Source organism: Anguilla rostrata, chromosome 5 (assembly GCF_018555375.3).
Source record: "Anguilla rostrata isolate EN2019 chromosome 5, ASM1855537v3, whole genome shotgun sequence".
Classification (NCBI taxonomy): Eukaryota; Metazoa; Chordata; class Actinopteri; order Anguilliformes; family Anguillidae; genus Anguilla; species Anguilla rostrata.
Genome location: NC_057937.1, coordinates 52,321,187 through 52,343,894, shown reverse-complemented (window position 1 = coordinate 52,343,894; position 22,708 = coordinate 52,321,187). Strand labels below are relative to the sequence as shown.

The 22,708-nt window shown below is 40.4% G+C and overlaps 1 protein-coding gene across 5 annotated transcripts in view; it reads right to left on the bottom strand.

Annotated features, from left to right (window-relative positions):
• Nucleotides 1-2,158: 2,158 nt before the first annotated feature.
• The window catches only part of LOC135255643 (D(4) dopamine receptor-like), a 44,281-nt gene continuing 23,731 nt past the window's right edge, over nt 2,159-22,708 (bottom strand). For 3 of the 5 annotated variants that reach the window (XM_064337090.1, XM_064337092.1, XM_064337091.1), the window contains 3 exons: nt 15,016-15,128; nt 10,397-10,971; nt 2,159-2,680 (listed from right to left, as the gene is read on the bottom strand). In XM_064337090.1, the coding sequence (XP_064193160.1) occupies nt 2,478-2,680; nt 10,397-10,971; nt 15,016-15,128 (891 nt within the window). In that variant the 3' untranslated portion in view covers nt 2,159-2,477. Of the gene's footprint in view, nt 2,681-10,396; nt 10,972-15,015; nt 15,129-16,932; nt 17,911-22,708 lie in introns of those variants that run through there. The other 2 variants (XM_064337088.1, XM_064337089.1) reach the window with 2 other exon arrangements.

Sequence of the window (22,708 nt, the reverse complement as noted above, 5' to 3'; positions counted from 1 at the left end):
GTTCTCGAACAAAATAAAGTAGTTGTAAGAATATTCTTACTTTTTAAGTAAAATAAGTAGTTAAATTGATTTCTCTGAATTCAAAGGAACATTGTAGTTACTTTGTAGATGTTCACAGAGTGAGCAAAGAAATAGCTATGGAAATAGCTGGAAATAGCTGGAAATATGTGAAGCCCTGTGTGATTTTGACACCTGGTGGGTATTTCGTGAAGCAGGATTACTGAGTTAACTGGATAACTGTGCTGAACCCAGCACAGCTCTTTTTACTTCAGTCCATGTTCCTGATTTTGGAAGGTTCAGTGTTTTACTCAATGCAGTTATCCAGCTTACCCAGTTATCCTGCTGCATGAAATACCCCCCAGGTCAACTGATTAACTAACAAATGGGAAGCTTCTCTTTCATAACCCCTCTCCTAACAAGTTACCATTCACAGCACACCTTCTGCCCAACGGCAAACTCCACTGTTTTCAATTCAATGTTATGATTAAAAAAACTCTCTCAGAATGATGTTTACCCATCTACTCTGTTTTAAATTTACAAAATATATTTCAGTGATTAGATGGATCAACAAGCATAGTTGGTTTTCCAGATTGGGAGAAAAAAATAAAAATAAAAACATGATAAAAATGGGTTGTAAAATGAAAAGCTATATATGCAATAATCAAAGACCTTTATTTCGCAGGACTGAGCTGGTATTTTGATAATAAATATGGATGAACTTATCAAACTCTGAGAAAATTGTATTTTTAGAGCACAATTGCATTATTGTAAGCAGGAAATAATGGGATATTGATTTGATTTTATATTCAAATCCTGAATATAGCCTGGTATGGTGTCTAAGCGGTGTGTGTAAAATGATGCTGAAATAAACTGAAATGAATGAGGAGGAAATAGGCAATTCCTTGGTTGCATAATTTATCACAGGGTGGTAAAGTTGTCTTCTACTAAGTATTCTACTCTCTCTCCCTAAATGGACCCTGACATCTTCATATGAACATGTACATAAATCCTGTCAGTCTTGGCAAAGAAAATTATTTCTGTGACTAAGAATTTCCTTTGCCAAGCCTAACAGGATTTATGTATATATTCATGCGAAGATGTCAGGTCCATTTAAGGAGAGGAGAGTAGAATGAAGTAGAATGGGATGAGTATCACGAATGGAAAGCATACACTTATTGATTTGAGAGAAATCTGAAGTCAAATGTATACTAGGCATATACCTGTGGCCACAATTGGCCACAGTTTGAACAGATAAACAGCTGTGTTTATGTAAGATGGGAGGGAGACCATTTGAGCAGATCTATTCATAAGACTCCTCTGGTTTTAAGAAGATCCAATGAAGAGGAGTGGCCAGTTCTCAGGGGTCTGTGTACACCTGGCATTAGTATGAGTGTGCACTGCAGGAGAGTGTGAGGGTGTTCTCCAGCTGGACGTAAAATGTACTGCAAGGGCTTTCAGTGACCATCTCAAGTGGGTTAAAGTGTGCAGTTCCAGTGCTTGAGAGTACACTTCAGGTGGCAGACGGGGATTGGGAGATGCACAAACTGGCATGTGTGCCTTCTAACTGCCTGCAGGGCAGATGTTTTTAAAACTGTACTGAAAGACCATGTGCCAGAGTCCTCTCTCCACACCCATCCAATATAATCACATAAAAATATATATATACACGTTTGAATATGTTTTAGTTGACCTTGAGTTCACTCACATTCAATTAGTTTCAAGAGTTCATCCTTGGGAAAAAAAACCTAATACATAAATAGTTCACTATAACCTGAATGGCAACATGACACTGACCTGGGTATGACCTGGGTATGTAAGAAAACATTGTGCATTGTTGCTCCTTTTAGTACACAAGGGTTTGGTTCTTATGCATATCCATGCCATTTTGTGCTGTGCTGTTGAATACCTTATGACTTTATGAAAATTGATTTGCCTTTTGTATTTTAACCCAATGATACAGTATATTCCATTTGTTGGTTTTATCATTTATGTTGCCAAGCAACGTGACAATTACACCTCTTTCAGTTGGGGCAATGTTCTTATGGTCTCATGAACTGATTTTAGAGAGCTTGCTGTTGATTTCCATTTATACTCCCGGTAAAACATGAAATGGACATGTACAGTACAGAGATTGATATCACAAATAAAGCAAACGCCCTCTTGGTGACACCACGTTCAACGGTCATTTATTTCTGTGAAAAAATAGATTTTGACATTCCAGTGTAATTTTACAGAAAGCTTTCCACTTTAGACATGGAAACGACAAACAGTAAGGTAGGATACTGTAAGCAGGCAAGCTGACATACTGTTCGCACATTAATTAAATCAAAGTCAAATTGCATAAACAGACCGAATTAAGATATATACTGTAATAGCATGATATATCCTATGTTTATATAATGTGTTAATTCGTTACCGTATTTAACAGATTGGTGTGGTACTTTTTTGTTGTCCAGATGGTAATCCCCAAGTTGCTATTAGCAGCAGCTGCGTAGGAATTTGCTGAAGAACTTCCGGAACTCTGTGTTGAAGACGGTGTAGATGATGGGGTTGATGGCGCTGTTTACATAGCCGAGCCATGTGACAATGCTCATCAGACTTGGAGAGATTTCACATGAGTTGCACAGAGCCCGCATGATGTGGACTACAAAGAATGGTGTCCAGCAGAACAGGAAAACACCTGAAGGGAGGGATGGAAGGAGGGATGGGGGGGGGGGGGGAAGAGAGAGAGACAGAGAGAGATTTTTATTCTCTATTAGAAAATAAGAAGCAAAATGCAAAACTAGTAGTTAATTCAGTGTCACTAACGCAGGTGTAATATATGCATATGTTAATTCAAAGCTACATTAACAATTGCATATAAACCTAAAACAATGGCTCTAATACATTATTGTTTAAGATTTAGTACACAAGATTTATTGGCTGTTTTCTTCAAGATTATACCTGCCTCCTTTAAACAAGAAGAGCTTTATTTAATCAGCTTCCAATAATAACAGTCTCATAGAGGAGTTTCATGAAACATGCATCCAGGGGTGGATAATATTTAAACAATTCAGCCTGTAAAGCTTTATATTTTTATATTTATAATGCTGCTCCTTGGTCTTAGATGCAGAAACAATGCTGGTATTGGGAGTGCTGGACACTAATCCGGCCTATAAACAAATAAATAAATTTTTTTAATATTGCCGCTGGCATCTTAGGTTTTCATGTATTTGAACCAAATAAGTCTCAAGCCCTCCGTATCTGGGTTACAGTGAAGACAATGTTTGTGTTGCTGAGCTGATGTATCGTATTCTGTCGCTCCCTGCCGCGCTGTGCGAGGAAGAAAATTAACCGTGACTAAAATGTACATGTGCTGTAGATTAGAAATATAACAGGTTCCTATGACAGCTTCTGCTGCACTGAATAATTCAGGACTGCTGATGGGTTTTCTATAAATACCCAGCAGAGAGTAACAGATCACAACCCAAACCAGCCCAGAGAAGTTGGGTTATCATACCTTGGTGAAACAACCCAGACATGCAGACATTTCGTACCAGTGCTGAATTTTAGGAGTGCTTATAGTGAACCATCCTAGTGAGGTCCTAAGATTTCCTTTCTCTTATTCTCATACTTCATGAAGCAGCTCGTGGGTCCCGTTTGAAGAGTGTCCCGCAGACGGTTGAGTTTAGCTTTTGCGAGATGTTTAATTATGGAGGAGCACTCTGCTTCAGTCTGTCACACCAGTTATTTTCAGGTCTTGAGTTGTTAAAAGGCACCCATGATTCTGGTGTGAAAGCGAAAGCAGACTTCAAGGAAGGTGTCTGAAGACGATAAGTGTCCAAGTCATATCGACCTCACGTGGTGTCACCAACACTGCGTACAACCAAGCACCGTCCCTGGGGTTCGTTTTGAATACGTCCAAATGTACTATTCAATTTCCAATCAAATATTAATCAAATTTGTTTTTCAAAAAAATGCTTAAATCTCACGTAGGTACGCATGTCCGGAATGATTGTTGTAAAGGAAATTCCTGGTGGTCACAGGGAATGTGCCCAGGGAGCTCTGTGAATGGAAACTGGGCTGCTGTGCTTATGATGGGGATGGGGGTGCATTAGGGTCAGATCAAAGCTGTAGAGGTTTGTGCCCCTCTTGAGGGACATCACTATGGGAGGGGGGTGGGGGGAGTGGGGGGGGGGGGGTGGAGGAGGCGGTGGGTGGGGGGAGGAGGGCTAGTGAGAGAGATTGGCCCTCAGGAGACAATGCAACGTCTCCTTCGCCACACTCCACATGCTGTCTGCTTTTGCTAGCCGAGAGCCCCGCTCAGCGTGGGCGTTTTCATGAATAAACTAAGAAGATTAAACAGCTGCCTTTGATATTCGAAGGGGGGAAACTAGGTTTTTACAAAAAAGTAAAAGTAAAACTATGAGTAACTGACCAAAGTGGAAGATGTGATATCACTGTGTTCTTGTAGAATATACGTTAGTTTAGTGCAAATGATTTCCAATGGAGCCTTCTCTTTGACTTTGTTAATCTGTTTGATTATCATCACCCAGGTTGATTGGCTCAATAATGTTTTCCCTCTCCACCTTAGCTGATCTGTGGTGAATGTTTTGGTGAAATATGGCTGCCGTGCATCACCCATGTGGGAGCTACATGCTGGTGGTGGATGAAGTGAGTGTTCCCCCTTTTGCTGTGAAGCGCTTTGTAAACAAAATGATCATATAAATGCAAAGTGCATTCCTTCTTTTTGACAAGAGTAAGGAGAGAGCAATCTTCTGGTGTAGCTTACCAAAAGTTTACCATAAGAAAAGCTTCCTTATTTTGGCTTTCTCTTTGTTCTTTGATTCCCAGCCAGGATTTGAACCAAGAACCTCCTGTCTGTGAGGCAACAGTGCTAACCACTGCTGGGCTGCCCTACTTAGTCATTCTAATTTTTTAATTAATTAATTAGACAAATTCTTACTTACAGGACCTAGCTGGCCTGATTCAATGGTATATCCTGGACATACTGGGGCAATCTTTGACCACTGTGCAAGGAACAGTAGTGTGCCCCAATTCATGCGTGCAGTGAAGAGAAGTGTGCCCTAAACCCTGTATGCATGGAAGAGTAGTGTGCCCTAATCCCTGTGTAAAGGGAAGAGTAGTGCCCCCTCAGCCTTGTGTGCTTGGAAGAGTAGTGTGCGCTAGGTTCTATTGGATCCGGATGAACCCAACATGTGGGACTGACTCCCAGATTAGGGTTGTGTGTGTGTGTGTGTGTGTCTACTGAGATGAATACTGCAGGAGGATTGTATCCCTTTTTTAGCTCAGACCCTGGCTAGAATTGTTACAGTGATGGGTATGGTGCGATTTTCAATTGGCTTATGAATATAACTAGAGCACACCATTTCCCCATTTAGTGAAACTTTTTAGTGAAACTATTAATTTGCAGAAACTGGCCAGCACATAATAATATATAGTTGACAATCCATCCATCTCATTCAAAGTTTATTATTAGGGTTCATGTTGCTGTTTGAACTGTACTTGCAGAAGACACAGAAGTGCAAAGTAAATTAAAAGCAAACAAAAAGTGACAGTTGCTGTTCTATTGTGGATTCCCCTCAAATAATCTTTAGCTTTGAGGTTTATGCTGTATCCTAAAATGTATGCAAATTTAAAGTAATTTTCCACTTTGTTCATAAGATAATGAGGGGTAAAATAGTTTGAGTGCTCTGTTGCATTTGGGGATATGCTGAAATGAAAGAAGCAGAGAAACTCTGTCCACATTGGGCTTGGCTGTGTTCTGTGGAAATGTCTTTAGAGCTTCAGGCCCCCAGCAGACCTTACATAATAATTGGATTTAGAGCTTGGCTCTGTAGTTAGTTAATGTGGGCTAAAAGTAACAGCTTCACTCCTTCAGATCTCTCACAAGATCCCCAGTCAGCAACTTGATTAAACTTGCAGAGAGACTTGAGTCGCGTTTCCACCAAAAGTACCCAGAACTTTTAGTCCCAGGAACTACTTTTCAAGGAACTAAAAGGTTCCTTCAGCCCATTGTTGTCTGCGTTTCCACCGCGGTCTAAAGTCCCGGGAAGATTAGGCAAATTAGCCCACTGACGTATGAAAAAGCGACGTTGTCGTCGGTCCATCTGTCCTATGATTTCTTCTGTAACCCCATACTACCACCGAAGTAGCCTACATTATTTTCTAATAACCGGGACAGCCCGGAGGGGTTTATTCCACTTATATACAACGGGTTAACAACAATGACTATATATGGTTACTTTTGTATTTATTGATTTTTATCGATTTAATCACCTGGAATTGAAATATTCTTCTGCAGCCATTTGGGCATATTTTACCGTTGTCAAGCAAAACTGTCGTTGGTAGTTGAACTTGGACTGTTGTTATGCAACAAATAGAATATAACAGGCCAATAGTCAGATTGTAACTGTTTTATATATCCTCTCAAACACATTCATTATGTTTTTATGCGAACATTCACTTTCATGTCTTGACATCCGAGGCGACAGAATGCATTCACATTTCCAATATAACTGGCAACAACAGCAGAAAACATGTACACGTTGTAAACAATTTTCTGTTTGATTACTTTCTCATCGTCAATTCCATATAGGCTAATCGCAAAATGACAAGAATAGAACGAAAACTCGGACTTGCGTGAAAATTTAAATTAGCAGTGGTACAGCCACTGTTTGCTTTCCTTCGAAGTTACTGCTAGCCGAGCAGCGAAGTGTGCCCTCCAGATGCAAACCATGCACCATAAATTAGTCCATAGTCTTTCTGGTCTTTTTGTGGAATTGAAGAATGGCAGAGTAAAATTACGGCAGTCTGAAAAAGCTAAAGGGACGATTACTAGAATTAACCTGTTATTTTACCCTGACAAAAAGTGCGGAAGGTGATTTCCAGTTTGCTTTTACTGTATCACCAATGTGAATTACGCAGAACTACCGCATACCTCACATAACTGTATCAAAGTTTTGAGTCAATTACAACGGGCTAACAAAGAAAATCCGGAAGAAAATATTCAGCAACCGAATTAATCCGTTTTGTTTTGGTACGTAATATGCTGTCCCAGCACAAATGCTTAGCATTTTATAAAACGAATACTAAAGCAAGAAAAGAACAGAAGAGCACACGTTATAATTCCAAGACGTTGGCAGGCTATAACCAAAACTAGGCTACTGCGCCGCATAACATACAAGTTTGATTTGAAGTTATTATGAAAATAAATCGGTTTGCGGCTGCATATTTTTAAACATGGCGGTTGAAATAAAACACTGCAAGTAGTCGACCAATCAGAAATTTTCAGCGCTTGCGCCCCACCCCAAAGGTTCCGGTACTTTTGGAAAGTACTATCCCCCGAGCAGGAACTTTTTTGGGGGTAAAATAAAGCCCCCGGAACTAAATGTAGACCCTAGTTCCTGTGGTCGAAACGCAAAAGGTTCCTAGTTCCGGGGTAAAGTTCCTGGGGTGGAAACGCGGCTTTGGAGAGGCTGGAAAATTTTAATGTGCGATTATATGGAGAGATCATAGAACGTTTTATGTGGTATGACACTTGAGTGCATCTTGGTTTTTCTCTGCATCTTTGTATACTCTCTGTCGTGACTTCATTTTGACTCACAGGGCCTATAAAAAGACAAAGTAAGAACAGTGCACAGATCCATAAGAGTCTATGCTGTTTTCTCGTTTTTCCTTGGGTCAAAGCAGTATTCAGTATGGTCAAGCACCACACTGCAGGCTTCAGTGTAAAGCAGAGCTCTATGACAGGGCTTATCTCACGCTAATAGTTTAGCACTTCATGAGTACCTAATACTGTTCTAGTTTAGTATTGCCCTGTCCCAACCATACTAGTCCTGGCTGAGGCTAGCCCCTACAGAATGACATATAACTGGGAAAAGTGTTGGACAGGGAAGGAGGGATTTCAATAGGCATGAGTACGCACACACACACACACGCATGCATGTGTACATGTGTGTGTGTGTCAGTGTGTACGTGCATGTGTACATGTGCGTGCATGTGTGTGTGTGACCATGTGAGTGTGTATGTACGTATGTGTGCGTGTGTGTGTCAGTGTGTGCATGCATGTGTGCGTGTGAGTGTGTGAGGGTGTATGTACGTATGTGTGTGCGCGTGTGTGTGTAAAGGAATTGCGCAGATAAAAAGGACTGTATGCATCTGTGTTGTGGAGCTAAATAGGACAGGAGGATGCTGTGCTCTATATGGTAAGTAGGCTATTGTATGCTTCATCCTAGCCTCCCTCTGTCTTCAGCATAAACATGTCAAGGTTAACAGGATGTGCTACCCAGCATCCCCCCACTGTCTATAAGGGCTGCTGGATAAGACATATGTGTTTCCATAGAAACTGTGTGTCCTTTATGATCTTTAACGTTGTGTAGCACTGTAGATTGAGAAAGGCACGTTATAATACAATGTATTTTTATTATTATTATTATTATTATTATTATTATTATTATTAATAATAATAATAATAATAATAATAATAATAATAATAATAATAATAATAATAATAATAATAATAATAATACAGGTCAGTCCTGAAACACTGTGAGGGTTCTGGGTGGCATGCCCTGGATTATATTTGATGGAATACAACAGATTCACTTTGTTTTCTTGGGGTGGGGGCAGTGAGATCATGGACCGGGGGGTAGGCAATACAGATTTCACGCCGGGGGGTGGGTGCTGTCAAAGATAGGTAATCAATCGTAATGTTTATGAACCAATTACTCTTTGTCCTGTGAGCTGAGGGAACGGCTTTGTTTTTAGCTGCAGTCTTTTATTTGACGTGAGATGTGTTTGGGTAGCATGAGAACGTGAGACAGCGCCTGAACGCGTGTGTCTCATGCCAAAAGCATGAGATATGGCAACCCTGTACCCGTGTTCACAGTTATATGGCTCTGATTGCAGTAGTGTAGGTAACTGTGTAGCTCTGAATGCGTCAGTGTGGGCTTGTCTGTACCTGTGTTCACAGTTATATGGCTCTGATTGCAGTAGTGTAGGTAACTGTGTAGCTGTGAATGTGCCCATACGGGGTTGTTTGTACCCGTGTTCACAGTTATACGGCTCTGACTGCAGTAGTATGTGTAACTGTGTAGCTGTGAATGCGTCTGTGTGGGCTTGTCTGTATCTGCGTTCACAGTTATATGGCTCTGACTGCAGCAGTGTACGCAGTTGGCTGATCCTGACTGCGGCCGTGGCTCTGACTGTGAGCTGAATCTCTCCTCATAATTTCAGACAGGAGACTTTACCATGAAATGACTGAGAGAAAGTAACTAAACCTCCTCAGATCCGAAAATGCTTGAAAATATCTTTATTGCTGATACCCTGATTGAGCTGCAGAAATAGCCTTTGGTAAAGGATATTTTAAAGTATCATTCTATCTGGTGCCTACTAAAAAATGGTTAAAAAAGCAAATATAATATAAATAATTAAATTAGCACTGGTCATTTTTGCTTATTCCAGTGATAGAAGCCCTCATATTTTAACATTACAACCACAGAACATAACTGTAAGGCAAAACATCTCCTTCATAGTGACAGTGAGACTGCTTTCCTACTGGCTGTCAGAAGGCTTTTCAGCCGCAGATTAAGCAAATAGCAGAAGAAGAGTTTAAGTTGCACGGCCGCGTTTTAACCCTTCGGTGTTCGGTTGGAGTGAAATTGGCCCGTTTCTAACTTTTACTAACAAAGCAATGACACTTTTGAGAGATGTATTTCATAACCAGTGACTAAACCAGGGAAAATTTGGTTTTTGTTTTGTGTTTCTATTTGTCGTTCATCATTTGTATTTGCCTTTTGTCTTTGGGCCTAAATTGTATCTTTAGATGAAAATAATTGAGAATGTTAGTTCAAAACAATAAATATCAATAATATACTGCATATAGCCCTTGTTTAATTTTGCACAGATAAACATGATTTATGCCCCAATGCCTTCATTATAGAGGATTTATATAAATCACATCTTTATCACAAAAATCAATGACACTTTCATTGTTAGATCTGAGAGGTAAATGGCAATCATTAATCTAATACAGTTTATATTGTTCGGAATTGAGATAAAGATAATATATATAGCATTTTTGCATATATTTTATTCCTATATTGCTTTAAAATCCCAATAATGTACTGGGTGCATTTGACTCAGGCTAACAGTCTACCATGCTAATAAGTAAACAGAACACAGAGAAAAAATGCAGTTTAAATAGCTCAGCCATCTTTTATGTGTAAAGATGGAAAACACAGCAGAACAGTTTTAGTGCAAGTTGGCAGTGTTGGAGCAGCACGTCCGTATTTGAGGCATTACGAGTGCAGTATAGGTGTGAAGAGTGAAAGCACAGTTTAAGTAGCACAGCCACATCTGGGGGAGGGTTTAAAATAGGGGAAGCAGCACTCACCCACCACCACAGGCAGTACCCTCATGGCCTTCCTCTCCCTGCTGTTGATCTTGGCCCTCTTCCTCTGGGTCGGGGCCCGGCTGCCGCTCACGCTGGGCAAGGGTATGTCCTTGTACCCCGGGGACGCGGGGCAGCCGGGCGGGGAGAAGTTCTCCAGCTCCTCCAGCTGGGCGTCGTCCAGGTCGCACTCGATGACGGGCGGCAGCGGGGGCGGGAGCCCGGAGAGCGGCGGCAGGCCGGCGGCCGCCTCCTGCAGCTTGCGGCAGGCCTCCATGCTGCTCCGCAGCTTGGCCCGGCGCGCCTCCTCCCAGCGGCGCAGGCCCCGGAACATTCCGCAGTACAGCAGGAGCATGATGGGGCAGGGGATGAAGAAGGAGCACACGGACGAGTAGATGATGTAGTTGTCGTCCTCCAGCTTGCACTCCCGGGGGTCCCGGTGCGGCACGTTGTTGATGCCGAAGATGACGGGCGAGGCCACGGCCAGGGCCAGCACCCACGTGCCCGACAGCAGGATTATCTGCCGCTGGTCCACGTACTTACGGTTGTAGTTGAGAGGGACAGATACCGCGATAAACCTGCCGAGAGAGACCAGCAGCTTTGACTTTTCATTGACTTCTCAGTTCTGGCTATTTGTAACACATTTGATGCGCACTAATAACTAATAAAATAATACCTAATAATAAATGATATTTTATTAAAAAAACATTCCTTTACTTACTTTAAAAGATTGAAATAAATTATAAATGTAATAAACCTATAAATGTAACAAAATTATAAATGTAATAAATTAGCACTCTCTGGTGGTTTCAAGGCAGTTTGTGAAAAGCTCAAATGAAGAGATGAATAGATATAAAACACATTTATTGTTTTCAGTCCAAATGGAGAATACCTGTACCTCGGAGGATGGTGTATCATAAATTTCATAACAGGAGTAACATAAAAACCCCAGACCTTATATTGCACTTCCATGAATATATGTTTGCATGTGTTTTTACAGCTTCCTGTTGATGTCCATTATTAATCTACTGAGAGCATACAGTCAAAAGCAGGGAGTTACCCGCCCTCATTCATTTTAAGGTCACAGTCAATGGGTTGTGGTGGACTAAGAAGGAAAGTAAATCAAGTCCAGCATGTAAACTGTGCAATAACATGAGATATTTAATATCCACAGTGCATAAATTGAGATTTCAGGTGATTGTGCAGCCTCAGGTGATCAGAGAAAAAACACAGAAGTGACCCCGCCCTTTTTGTTTCCAAAGCTAACCTGAAGTAACCCCCAAAAAACCTTATACAATCCAAAATAAGTGACTGTCTGTCTGGCAGAGGCCAGGATCCAATCAACGTGTGTCCTTAAATGTGACTTACAAATAAATATACAGTGTTTGTTTTGTCTTCTGAAATTCAGTTTGACATTCCAGCAATCACCAAAAATAACTTGCCAAATCTCACATTCATTTGCAAATCAATGTTGAGGACAAACTTTGATTACGCTCGGGCCTCTTTGTTGTTTTTGTTAAAAGAAAAGAAAACATCCCGTTAAGGCTGTTTCAGCAGCAGTATGTGGATGCACCCCACTGACTGGCATCTGTGCTGTGTTATTGGTCAGCAGCCCTGCAGGGAGATGCGTAATTGGCTGTGACGTTGTTAAGGGAGAGAGGTATTCCGTCAGCTCCTGGGTTCTTTTCAATCGCTTATTTCTACCTTCTTGTATCCTTTCCTTGCATCCTTTCCTTGCTTCTTTAGCTCCACCCAATGGGTGATGCAAGGAAAGGAAGCTAGGAAAGTATGTGAAGATGGAGAAATCATGTGTATTAGGCAAATAGATCCTACTTGTTCTGCCAAGTGTCAGTTTGAAGTCTGGCAGACGAGGAGTGGGGGATCCACAAGTCATTCATTTATATGTCATGTGTTCCAAAAAAAAAAAAAAAAAGCTTCCACAAAGGATGCATTTGTGTCTCCTTGCTCAAGAATCCTTTGGGAGCATCCAGGCTCCTCGTTCCTAGCTCCTTCAAGGAGAATTTAATGGGTTGGAATGTCCTTTAAAATCATGGACCTCGTTTAATTTTCAGGTCAGTTGAAGACCAAGGATACAAGGATGGATAAAATAAAGGATTGGAATGAGCCTCATGCCTCTTTGCTCGCCAGCAACCCCTGCTGGCTAAACGAATGGCCATCGTCTACTTGCTCAAGCAAATATCATTAATTTGAAGTTTCTACCCCAGTGGTAACCAACCCTGTTCCTGGAGATCTGCCATTCTGTAGGCTTTCATTTCAACCCTAATTTGGCACACCTGACTCTACTAATTAGCAGCTCAACAAAGATCTCTAGCTGTTGAATGAGGTGTGCTTTTTTTAGGGTTAGAGCAAAAAAACTACAGGACAGTAGATCTCCTGGAATAATGCTGGTCAAGCTCAACTTGAGAACAAACACCATGAGAACTAGAGATACATTTACATTACATTGGGTACCTGCAAACACACATATCTCCTTTGCCTTATTTCTGCCAGTTTCTTGGATTGTTTACCCTGCCATATGACTAATAGCAAAGCTCTGTTCATAAAAAATATCCTGTTCATTATATCAGAGTATAATGCTCGGTTATATGCTTAGGGATTCCTGGACTTAACTGTTCCATCTGTATAAAAGAACTAAATTAAAAGCACCGACTAGGAAAATGTGGTTAGTATATCTAAAGGTAATACTTTTTTATGGGAAGTACTAATAAAATTCAGAGATAAAAACAACACCTGGAAAATGTACAAAGAGGTGCTAAATGAGTTATGAAACTCAGCCGGTCAATTTCAATGTGCGTCACTGGAGTTTAAACCTCAAGTCTACACCCCTAGACCACAGAACTGCATTACAACAGGAACAGTTATCTGAATCTGTGAAATAACCTTTATTTATACAGGGAAATCCCATTGAGACCAAGGTCTCTTTCACGAAGGATCACCTGATTACAGCATTGAGCAGATACATACGTACAATAAACAATTCCATGAATGCACAATAAAGCAATTCAATATATAAACAATAAACTATTTATCAGAACACAAGTTATTCAATGAAAACATGTACAAGAGAAGAATAAAACGTATTTGATAAGGGTTCTAAATTGCCCCAGATAAATGAGAGTGGAGAGCTGAATAGCTTTTTGCGGCTTGTTCCATGCATATGCTGCAGAGAAACTAAAAGCTGTCCTTCCCAGCATGACCTGACACTGATGTACATTATGTTTATTGAGCGATAATTTGGGCACTGACCCAATACAACTCTTTATACAAGAAAATGAGCTTTATACAAGAAAATAGCTTTTACAAGATTTAACAGCCTGATAAAGAGGACAGTGATGGGTACGATACCCAGCCCCTTTTATAAAACATGTTGGCTGTTTTGTGATACACAAGGTTGTGTGATACACTGTATCTAATCATTTTAGCATGGAAGATGCAGCATGCATGTATATAATATCTCCATAATCCAATTCAGGTAAAAACAAGGATTGAACAATTTTCAATACGGATCCGCTGTTAAAATTGTAATGCAGTTCTGTGGTCTAGGGGTTTAAACCTGACTCCAGCTGAGCATGCTGGAATTGACCCTGCGAGTTTGTGGTGCGGGTATCTTCATTCCCCAGTGGCCTGTCTTCGGTAATACAGCTCCAACTCCAGTCAACAGTGTTCACCATTACTTAGCACCTCATTAAATGTATAAATCTATCACTGATTTGATTGGGTAGTACATCAAACCCACTGCCTGCTAATGCAGGGCATGTGAAGTATATCCTGAGAGTTTATCTTGAATACTTCCTAGACCTCCAAAAAGCTATTCAATTGTCTTAACTGACGGTTGCGCAGATCAACACCTTGAGTGAAACAGTCTTGATTGTTGGGGGTGCAGGTGATGCTTAAAATCCCTAGAACAGGGGTCCCCAACCTCAGTCCCAGTGAGCCATATGGTCTTCTGACTTTTGCTTTTTACTTTATATCAGCAAACAACAAATTTTAACCCAAGAAACCGGGTGAGGTAAGGAAACTGCCTCATCAATTTCGTTAAAGTGGCAATCCTTAGGTTTTTCACATAAAAAATGCCATATTTGATACCTTCACAATGGCTTTTTGTTGCAATATTCATGCAATGTGTTTGTGTTCTGTAATTGCTTCTCTATATGCTATTTCCAGATGCAACAGTCATTCCAAGCATTCAAATGTAAAGACGCACGCACAGGAACATGCATGCTGAATGTAAAAGTCAATTTCAGCGCCTGAAATCCAAAGAATTGTCTTTAAAATTGGGCTTGATATGTTGCTCAGCACTACCATATCTTCTAAGAAAAATAAGCACTCCTAGTGATAGTTTAGTTTCAAGTGAAACTGGTATTTGGAGCGTGAAAACAAACTTTGGTGACCACCAGTCACCGCAGATGTTGCCAAATCCACCAAAACTGAAAAATTAAGGATTGACACTTTAATTGATCAATTAAGTGCCAGGTAACCTGGATACAATAACCTGGCTCTTGTGTGAATTAACATTGGTTCCCGGCTCCAACAGAATGTTCTATCATTGCAGGACTCCCGGAAAGTCTCAAGCAAGAAAGGACAAGTGTGAAAACACAAACCTGTCGATGCTGATGGCACAGAGGTTGAATATTGAGGCTGTGCACAACATGACGTCCATGGTCATCAGCCCATCGCAGAGAGTCATGTTTAAGGCCCATACACCACCCTGGAACTGCACGCAAAGAAAAAAAAAAAAAGAGCTCGAGTTTGCAGATTCTAGCCCCCAGCCGGAACTCCAGTGGTGTTTTTCTGTCGTTTGAAATCCTCGTTTTCTCATTAGCTTCAACACGGAGAAGAATACGGCAGGTACCCCCCGGAGCAGAGTTAAATTACAGGTCGCGCTGAAATATGAAACTTCATATTTTCATGTTTCAGCTTTGAGCAAATGCGAGCGATGGGGCTCTGGTTAATATGCTGTGACCTTTTCTTATAATGAAATCTTTGATTCCATTTGTTTAAAAAAAAAAAAAAAAAGTATGCTATGTTGAACGTAATTGCAAGTCTTTACCCACCAAACCAGAATTCTTCTCGTAACCCAGCCATGTGCACTTCCACTGCCCTCGCAAAGACCAGAACATGAGCGCGAGGACGCATGCAGGACTCATTATAAAGCAAGTCTGACCTTTTCCATGTAGCCCAGACAGGACTGAGCACTGTATCCATTAGCTCTCTGCCTACACGGCCAGAATGAGACCAGCACACCAGTCAGCATCAAGTCACAATCTAAGAGTATAGTTGCTGAGTGCTGGTCTTCTACTTCAGCCACTGTGGTTGATAGGGGTCAGCTAGTGGCAGCCAGAACACCATGCCTCTCGGGTACTGTATCTTACAGAACAGGATGCAGCTGACCCCCACAATCCACCTATTTGGAGTAAAGTCCAGCTCCCATATAAGGCTCTGTGCCAGAGCATATGTCTAGGCCACATTCTTATAAAAATAAAAATGCCCTCATTCCTGTGCATATAGGGAGGTGGTTTTATGCATGTGACCACACATGCTAGTGCTGAAATTCCAGGCTAGTAGGCTACACTGCTGAAGTCAGGTATTTTTTTTCTCATTAGTGGCTAATAAGTGATAAATCTGTTATATATTTTTCTGTATACTAACACATGAAACCCCGGTAAAAATAACAGACAGGTAGAATTTCTACAAGTCACAAGCTGCAGTGTAATGTAATCATTTTTAAAAACCCGTCCTGTTCTGTTTGTGTGAGTTAATGCTAAAATTATTTGTTTTCTCTACACGCATCAACAATCAAATGACCAAGGTGAGCTGTCAGGTAAATATACAAGCATTACACATTTAAAAACTCTTCCTACAGGCTTATTAGATTACATGGTATAAATTATTTTTAAGAAACAAGATAAAAAGTGCACCACTAAGGAACAAGTGCACCTGGTTAAAGAGTGTAATTATTCAAAGGCTCTAAAGTATAATAGTATGGTGGACAAGAATTTAAGGATTTCAGAATAATTAGGCTAATTTGTGATGTCCTCGTGGGATCCACTCTGTGAGATGTTTAGTACAATGGTGTTGGTGACCTACACATGAAATAATTTTACTTTTCCCCCACTTAATTCGATCCTCTTCATTGTTAACTCAGCATTAATTTCAATCTCAACAGAGGCTTACATGACCCTCTCTATGAACGGAACGTTCTCCCTCGTCTTTTGTGACATTTCGTTGCCAAGTGATCTTTTAAAATCAGATTTTCAACAGAGGTCAGGGATTGGGTGGTAGGAAATTTGATTACCGTCAAGGTTAGTAATTTACACTAATGCGAAAAAGTGTAGTCCTTATTTTACAGACGAGCGCAAATTATTATTATTATTATTATTATTGAACAAGAAGGCATACAATCAATTAGTTAATAAATATTAAATCACAGTTTGAAGAAGATACAAAAGTAAGCATGCACATGCATCAAATTCGGTATTAAAGTTATTATTCAAACAAGGAAATCGTTTTAAACTCACCTCCGAGTACACGAACAGTGGCAAAACCAAGACTGCCAAAAGCAAGTCTGCAACGGCTAGGCTGACTATGAAGTAGTTTGTTGTAGTTTTTAAAGCGTTTTCAGTATATACACTAAGGCACACGAGCAGATTTCCACAAATAATAACGATGGTTAACAATATACCGAAGATCAAAGCGGGAAAGTTATAGTAAGTGTCCGATACGGTGTGGTTGGAGACGGTGAAGTTGCCTGGCATGTTGGTTGGCAGCCGCCCTCGCACCGGCTAGAGATCCACAGTCTCCCTCGACAACGCCTTGTCCAAGCGAAAGTGGATTCCTTGTAATGGGTTTTCATCTAGGCATTGTAACTCTCAGTACGGTATGAATTGTTTTGTTATCTGAAAGGTTACATCACAATATACTACTGCAATGCAATATCTTCTTCCCCCGATGTCTCGTTGCTTTGTTGTAAACTACGTTCAGCACCACAAGCGGTGGACAGAGGTCCAGCGCGTCTGAGTATGGTTACGTGCGTCCAATACTCTTGAAAGTTTGCTTTTCTATGGCTTTGACACCACCGCTTAGTCCCTTAAAATCATCATTCAACGAACTGAGGTATCTTGAAGGTACATATCAGATCCGGTAATTTTATTATAACGTTTCGAATCGCAGGCATTCTTCGCTTGAGTGATATACGCACATGCGAGCTCCTTTTCCTGACCTGTTTTCGCGTATCTGAATAGACTTGTCAGAAGTACAGTCCCAAATCCGTTGAGAGAAAGCTGCTTATAACTGAGGTTTGACTCGTGTCTCCTTGAGGATGAAATCGTGATGGAACTTAGGACCTCTGTTCGAACAATTTGCGCTCATCATGTCAGAAAGTGTAACTTGTCTCACACCCCATCGAGTCTGGGGTTGAGAAGAAGCTTTCAGCATTACTGAAACTGGCTTCGGGATGAATTTGCGCAATGTGAGCGAGATCAGTAGCAGACAGGGATGGAATTCGCTCGCGTAACATTAATCCTCTCAGTTACGCACGGTGTTGACGTGATAATGCCCTCAGTAAATGATATAACCGCAGTATGGAATGCGTCTTAGTAAACATAGCTTTTACTTAGCTCGATAGTATGCTTAGGCCTACTTTATACGGCAATAAAAGTGTCATATTAGTCTTCTGGATGCCTATACTTCGCTATAATAGAAAACGTCTACTTTAACGTACAAGCTAAATTAATACCTAACGTGATTATCCACTGTCATGTTTCTAGGATGGGATAATCTTGATTATACCAGTATTGACAAGTAGTGAAATAACTCTATGGTTTGACAGGTAAAAATATACAATCGGCCCGTTGACAATTGTTGAACAGTTCAAATTGTTCATACTTTTTATTCGTCAGAAAAAGGGTTTCATTCGTCAGAAAATGGTCCAAACCCTTGAGTATAAAGATTATTGTTATTATTATTATTATTATTATTATTATTATTATGCCATTTATTTCCATTGCGAGTTATTAGATAACTTCATTTACTCTCAGTTTAGAACAAAAGAGTGTACGTGCAGAATAGGATACTTGTGCACCTCAGCTACAGTAGCCTACGTGTTTTAACACGTGCAGCTTTTGAGATCGCAGGGCGCGTCTAGTCGATGGACCCAAATGTGTGTCCTCATGCCCTCGTCATTCTGCCTGCATAATGCGTGTCCCGTAACCACGGCTCGAATGACTGCGATTCACGGTGGTATTTCAGGTGAGTTATCAATGTAGATTTAATCGGGTATTAAATTCTATCCACTGTTGCTTCTTAAGCATTCATTACAGACACTAAATATTTGACAAGACCACCTATTTCCCACTCAGCTCGGATAATAGGTCCACAAGGAGCTATTAGAGGGTCCCTTACGGAAAAAACCGCCCAAAAACCACGTGTCCAAAAACCACATGTGAACACCCAACTTGTGAAGAGCACACATGTGAACTATACAAGTAATCCCACTTATAAAATGAGAATTAACATACACAGTAAAATGTTCAGTGTTAACTCAAATCAAACTAATTAACTTTCTAACAGAATACAATGATCTCACTTTGGACCAGAGTTGACTGTGCATGTTACTTAAAGACATACGTTTTGTTTTTACGTGAAAATGTGAAAATGTTTTCATGCCACATTTTATTTTCAAGTGGAATTTTCATTCAAATGTGAAAATAAGCCAATAATGTCCAAAAATGTCCAGTACAAATGTTAAATTAATATGTGAAATTGTAATTTTCACATGTGAAAAGGCAAATTTCACATGTTTTTTCATTTGTTTCTTTTTTGTAAGGGGTAACAAACAAAATGTACTGTAATTTGCAATTACTTTGCTTTAGCTGACCACCGCCTCAGCCCCCTCGAACTGACCAAACTGGACATATCTGCATTCTTCAATTTCCAGTAATGCTTGGTTTATTTTGCATAAAAGCATAAAAGTTCAGTAATTACTGTTGTTATATTTTGCAACAAACATGCCTATGTGTTTTTCTTTTCAATTTTAGACAGTAATTATACGGCCCCAATAAAACGTCCACACGTGCAGTAACTATAGCAACGATCAAGAACTATATATTAATCTCTTCCAGTTTGTATTTCCTTTCAAGGAATCCAAAATAAATTAGATAAGCCTTTTTCATCTTATCACTGAATGAATATCCAAAGGCCATGTCACATTCTGAATGACTGTAGAATGGAATTATTACTGTCATTTTTTGTGGCAAAACTCTTTCGTCTTCTACCCTGAACTATCAAAACATTCGTCATAATATTGCCATTGCTTTGAATTAACTTATGCTAAAGTTATAATCCATTATCTCACAGAACAAAAGTTTCACATTTGAAACATCTGACAGTGCCAGAAAGCAGTATCCTGTGGGGAGTGATAATTATCCATTTCAGCTGTGATTGTCCACCCACACACCCAAAGGACAGGCTGTATGCTTTTGGAATCTCTTTCTTTTGTGTTTTGCCCAGGCCAAACTGAGAGCACCATCAGACTGCAAATAAACATTTCACATTTCTCAGGGTTTTCTCTCTGGAGAAATATAGAATTGAAAGGTCAGTTTGGGCATAGCATGAGCTTAATAAGAGTCCCTTCCGCATCTTAAAAAAAGATGCGGAAGGGTCTTCTTTCAACCAGGTAGCATTTTACTACAGAATGCTGATCAGTAAAGGACAAGACACAAAATTTTAAAAATCCCTCTACCATCCATTAATGAAATACCCATTTTCTCCCAGACATTAGTAATACATCAATGAGAAACAAACTTTCCCTCAGGATATGCATAGATTTCTGCGTACGGGTGAGGAATTGGCTAAGCATGACCTGCAAATGCCTGTGAGATAACATTATGAGAGGAATGCAGTTTCCATTAGAAGAAAAAAAAGAAAAAAAAAAGAAATACCAACACACTTACGAAAAGCCTAATATGAAATGCTCATGGAAATTAGTATTGTGATGAGATTAGTATGGTTTCTGCAATTTGATGTGCTGCATATAGCAGGCCCTTCATTCTGTTTGAGCATGATTATATTATGTTCATAACTCATATGTGAACATGTGTATTTGTGTGTATATATCAATGTGTGTGTGTGTGTGTGCATGAGAGAGAAATGTTTGCATGTATTCTCCCTATTTGAGTAAGCTCTGTAATTAATCAAAAGGGCTCAGAAGTGGTCATGTGCAGCAGAACAGCTAAAGTACCTATAAAAAGCAATACCAGGTCAGGGAATACAGAAGAGCACCGCAAGGTGTTTTGAGTGGTAAAGTGGTGATGTTGCTTTATGATGTTAGCGGTTAGTGACACAGGACAGGACAGAGTGGCCTACACAACTGTGCTACTGGAGAACATTAGTGACACAGGACAGGACGGAGTGGCCTACACAACTGTGCTACTGGAGAACATTAGTGACACAGGGCAGGACAGAGTGGCCTATACAACTGTGCTACTGGAGAACATTAGTAGCACAGGACAGGACAGAGTGGCCTGCACAACTGTGCTACTGGAGAACATTAGTGACACAGGAAAGGACAGACAGGATGGGATGCCCCCCTCGCATGTTTGTTTGCTTGTTTTGGTAGCAGGGTGTGCATGCCCCAATACTCAGCTCACACCCAGTGGAATGGGAAAATATGGATACGGAAACTGTGATTTGTCACCGCTGCCTCATTCAGTCTAAACCACAGTGCTCTTTGTCCTCAAGCTTTAATTAGTGAAGTGTTTATCCTTTTAACACTGGCGCATTGGGAGTTTGGAAGACACAGACATACATTCAAGAAGTTCATTATGTTGAGCATGAATACCCCCTAGCTGGTGGTTGCCTTGTTCAGAAGAGTTAACAATGAAATATTTTTTAAGAAAATGTAGAAAAAAACTGAAATGCTTGCCCAACTAGAAATATAAAATTGGTGTGAAATGGTCACATTATTTTCCTTTAGCATAGCTACAGAAGAAAAGCAAATTTTTTTCTGGGAAAAGAGACTTTCTAGGCAGAGCTGCAATGCAGGTCTCCTTATGTCCATGCCCCAGGCGTATGCAGTTGGGCCTTTCAAGTTGTTTAAATCTGGCGTTTGATGCACTTAACAAAAGATGGCCGCTGCGCTAGCCCGGACTTAAACAATGGAGCCAGTGTGTGGTCATCTGGCCTGTACTGCCAGTCAAACGCTCAGTCAAAACAAATTAGTGCTCCCCTGCTCGTGGAAGGCACTCTGAGGCAAGCCTTCCATCTGTGGGTCTTCAGGGGGAAAAAGGCTTGTGTTTCTGGGAGCACAAGCACAACAAAATTGCCACTTTAATCAACCCATCTGGCTTTGGTGCAGCAAATTTCAATGAAAAAAAAAAATCGCTTCAATCAATTTCCACTGCCATCCTGTAATACCACCATTAATATTCTGGGCCATTTATTTATTTTATTTTTTTGTTTTTACTGTAGTTATTTTCGGTGGAGCTGACAGGATTACTCGAATGAGTGAGCTGCAGTAAAAGATTGACTGTCAGAGTAACTTGCATTGCAAAATTTATTCTTTTAAAAATCCTCTCTTTCTACATCGTACTGTACTTTCTGAGCGACGTCCTGAATTTGCATTTGTGGTTGCCCGCGTGTTGCTTCGGGATCCCACAGATGCTCGCCTCAGCCCTCCTGCCTGTGGCTCAAAGGGGAAATATGGAAGCAGCTAATTGGTGCTAAATTTATTGTAATTATATGCATGCACTTGTCATGAACAGAATGTCTTCTCCAAGGTGTCAAAGTGTAACTGTGAAATAAGTGCAAAACTACTACTACATGTCAGCGTGTGACTCATCCTGTACAGTGTTGGAGGGAATTAGTTGTGTGATCTGATCCAGTCATGTGGTGAACAAGGCCTTGTTTAAAGACGAGCTCGTTAAGACTAATTGGACTTTGTTAGGGAATCCCCCTGGAATTGATGAGCATAGAACATCATTGGAGGTCAAATTAACAGCATGGTTACAGGTCATCTTTTTTGAAGGAGGGAGGCCAAATTGGTTGCTGTCCTATGATTCTTGACATCAGCTCAGCCTTTGACCCTTAAACTCTTCACTGCAATAATAATAATAATAATAATAATAATAATAATAATAATAATAATGTATTTTAGCATACTCAAGATGACCTTTATGTGGTGCTGAAAACATTAAACTAATGTTGCAGACAGTTGCACATAAAGGTGTCATGAGATTGCTAAAATATGTGTACTGCACATTTACGGCAGCTCACCAACAATAAAGAGGAAAAAAGAAA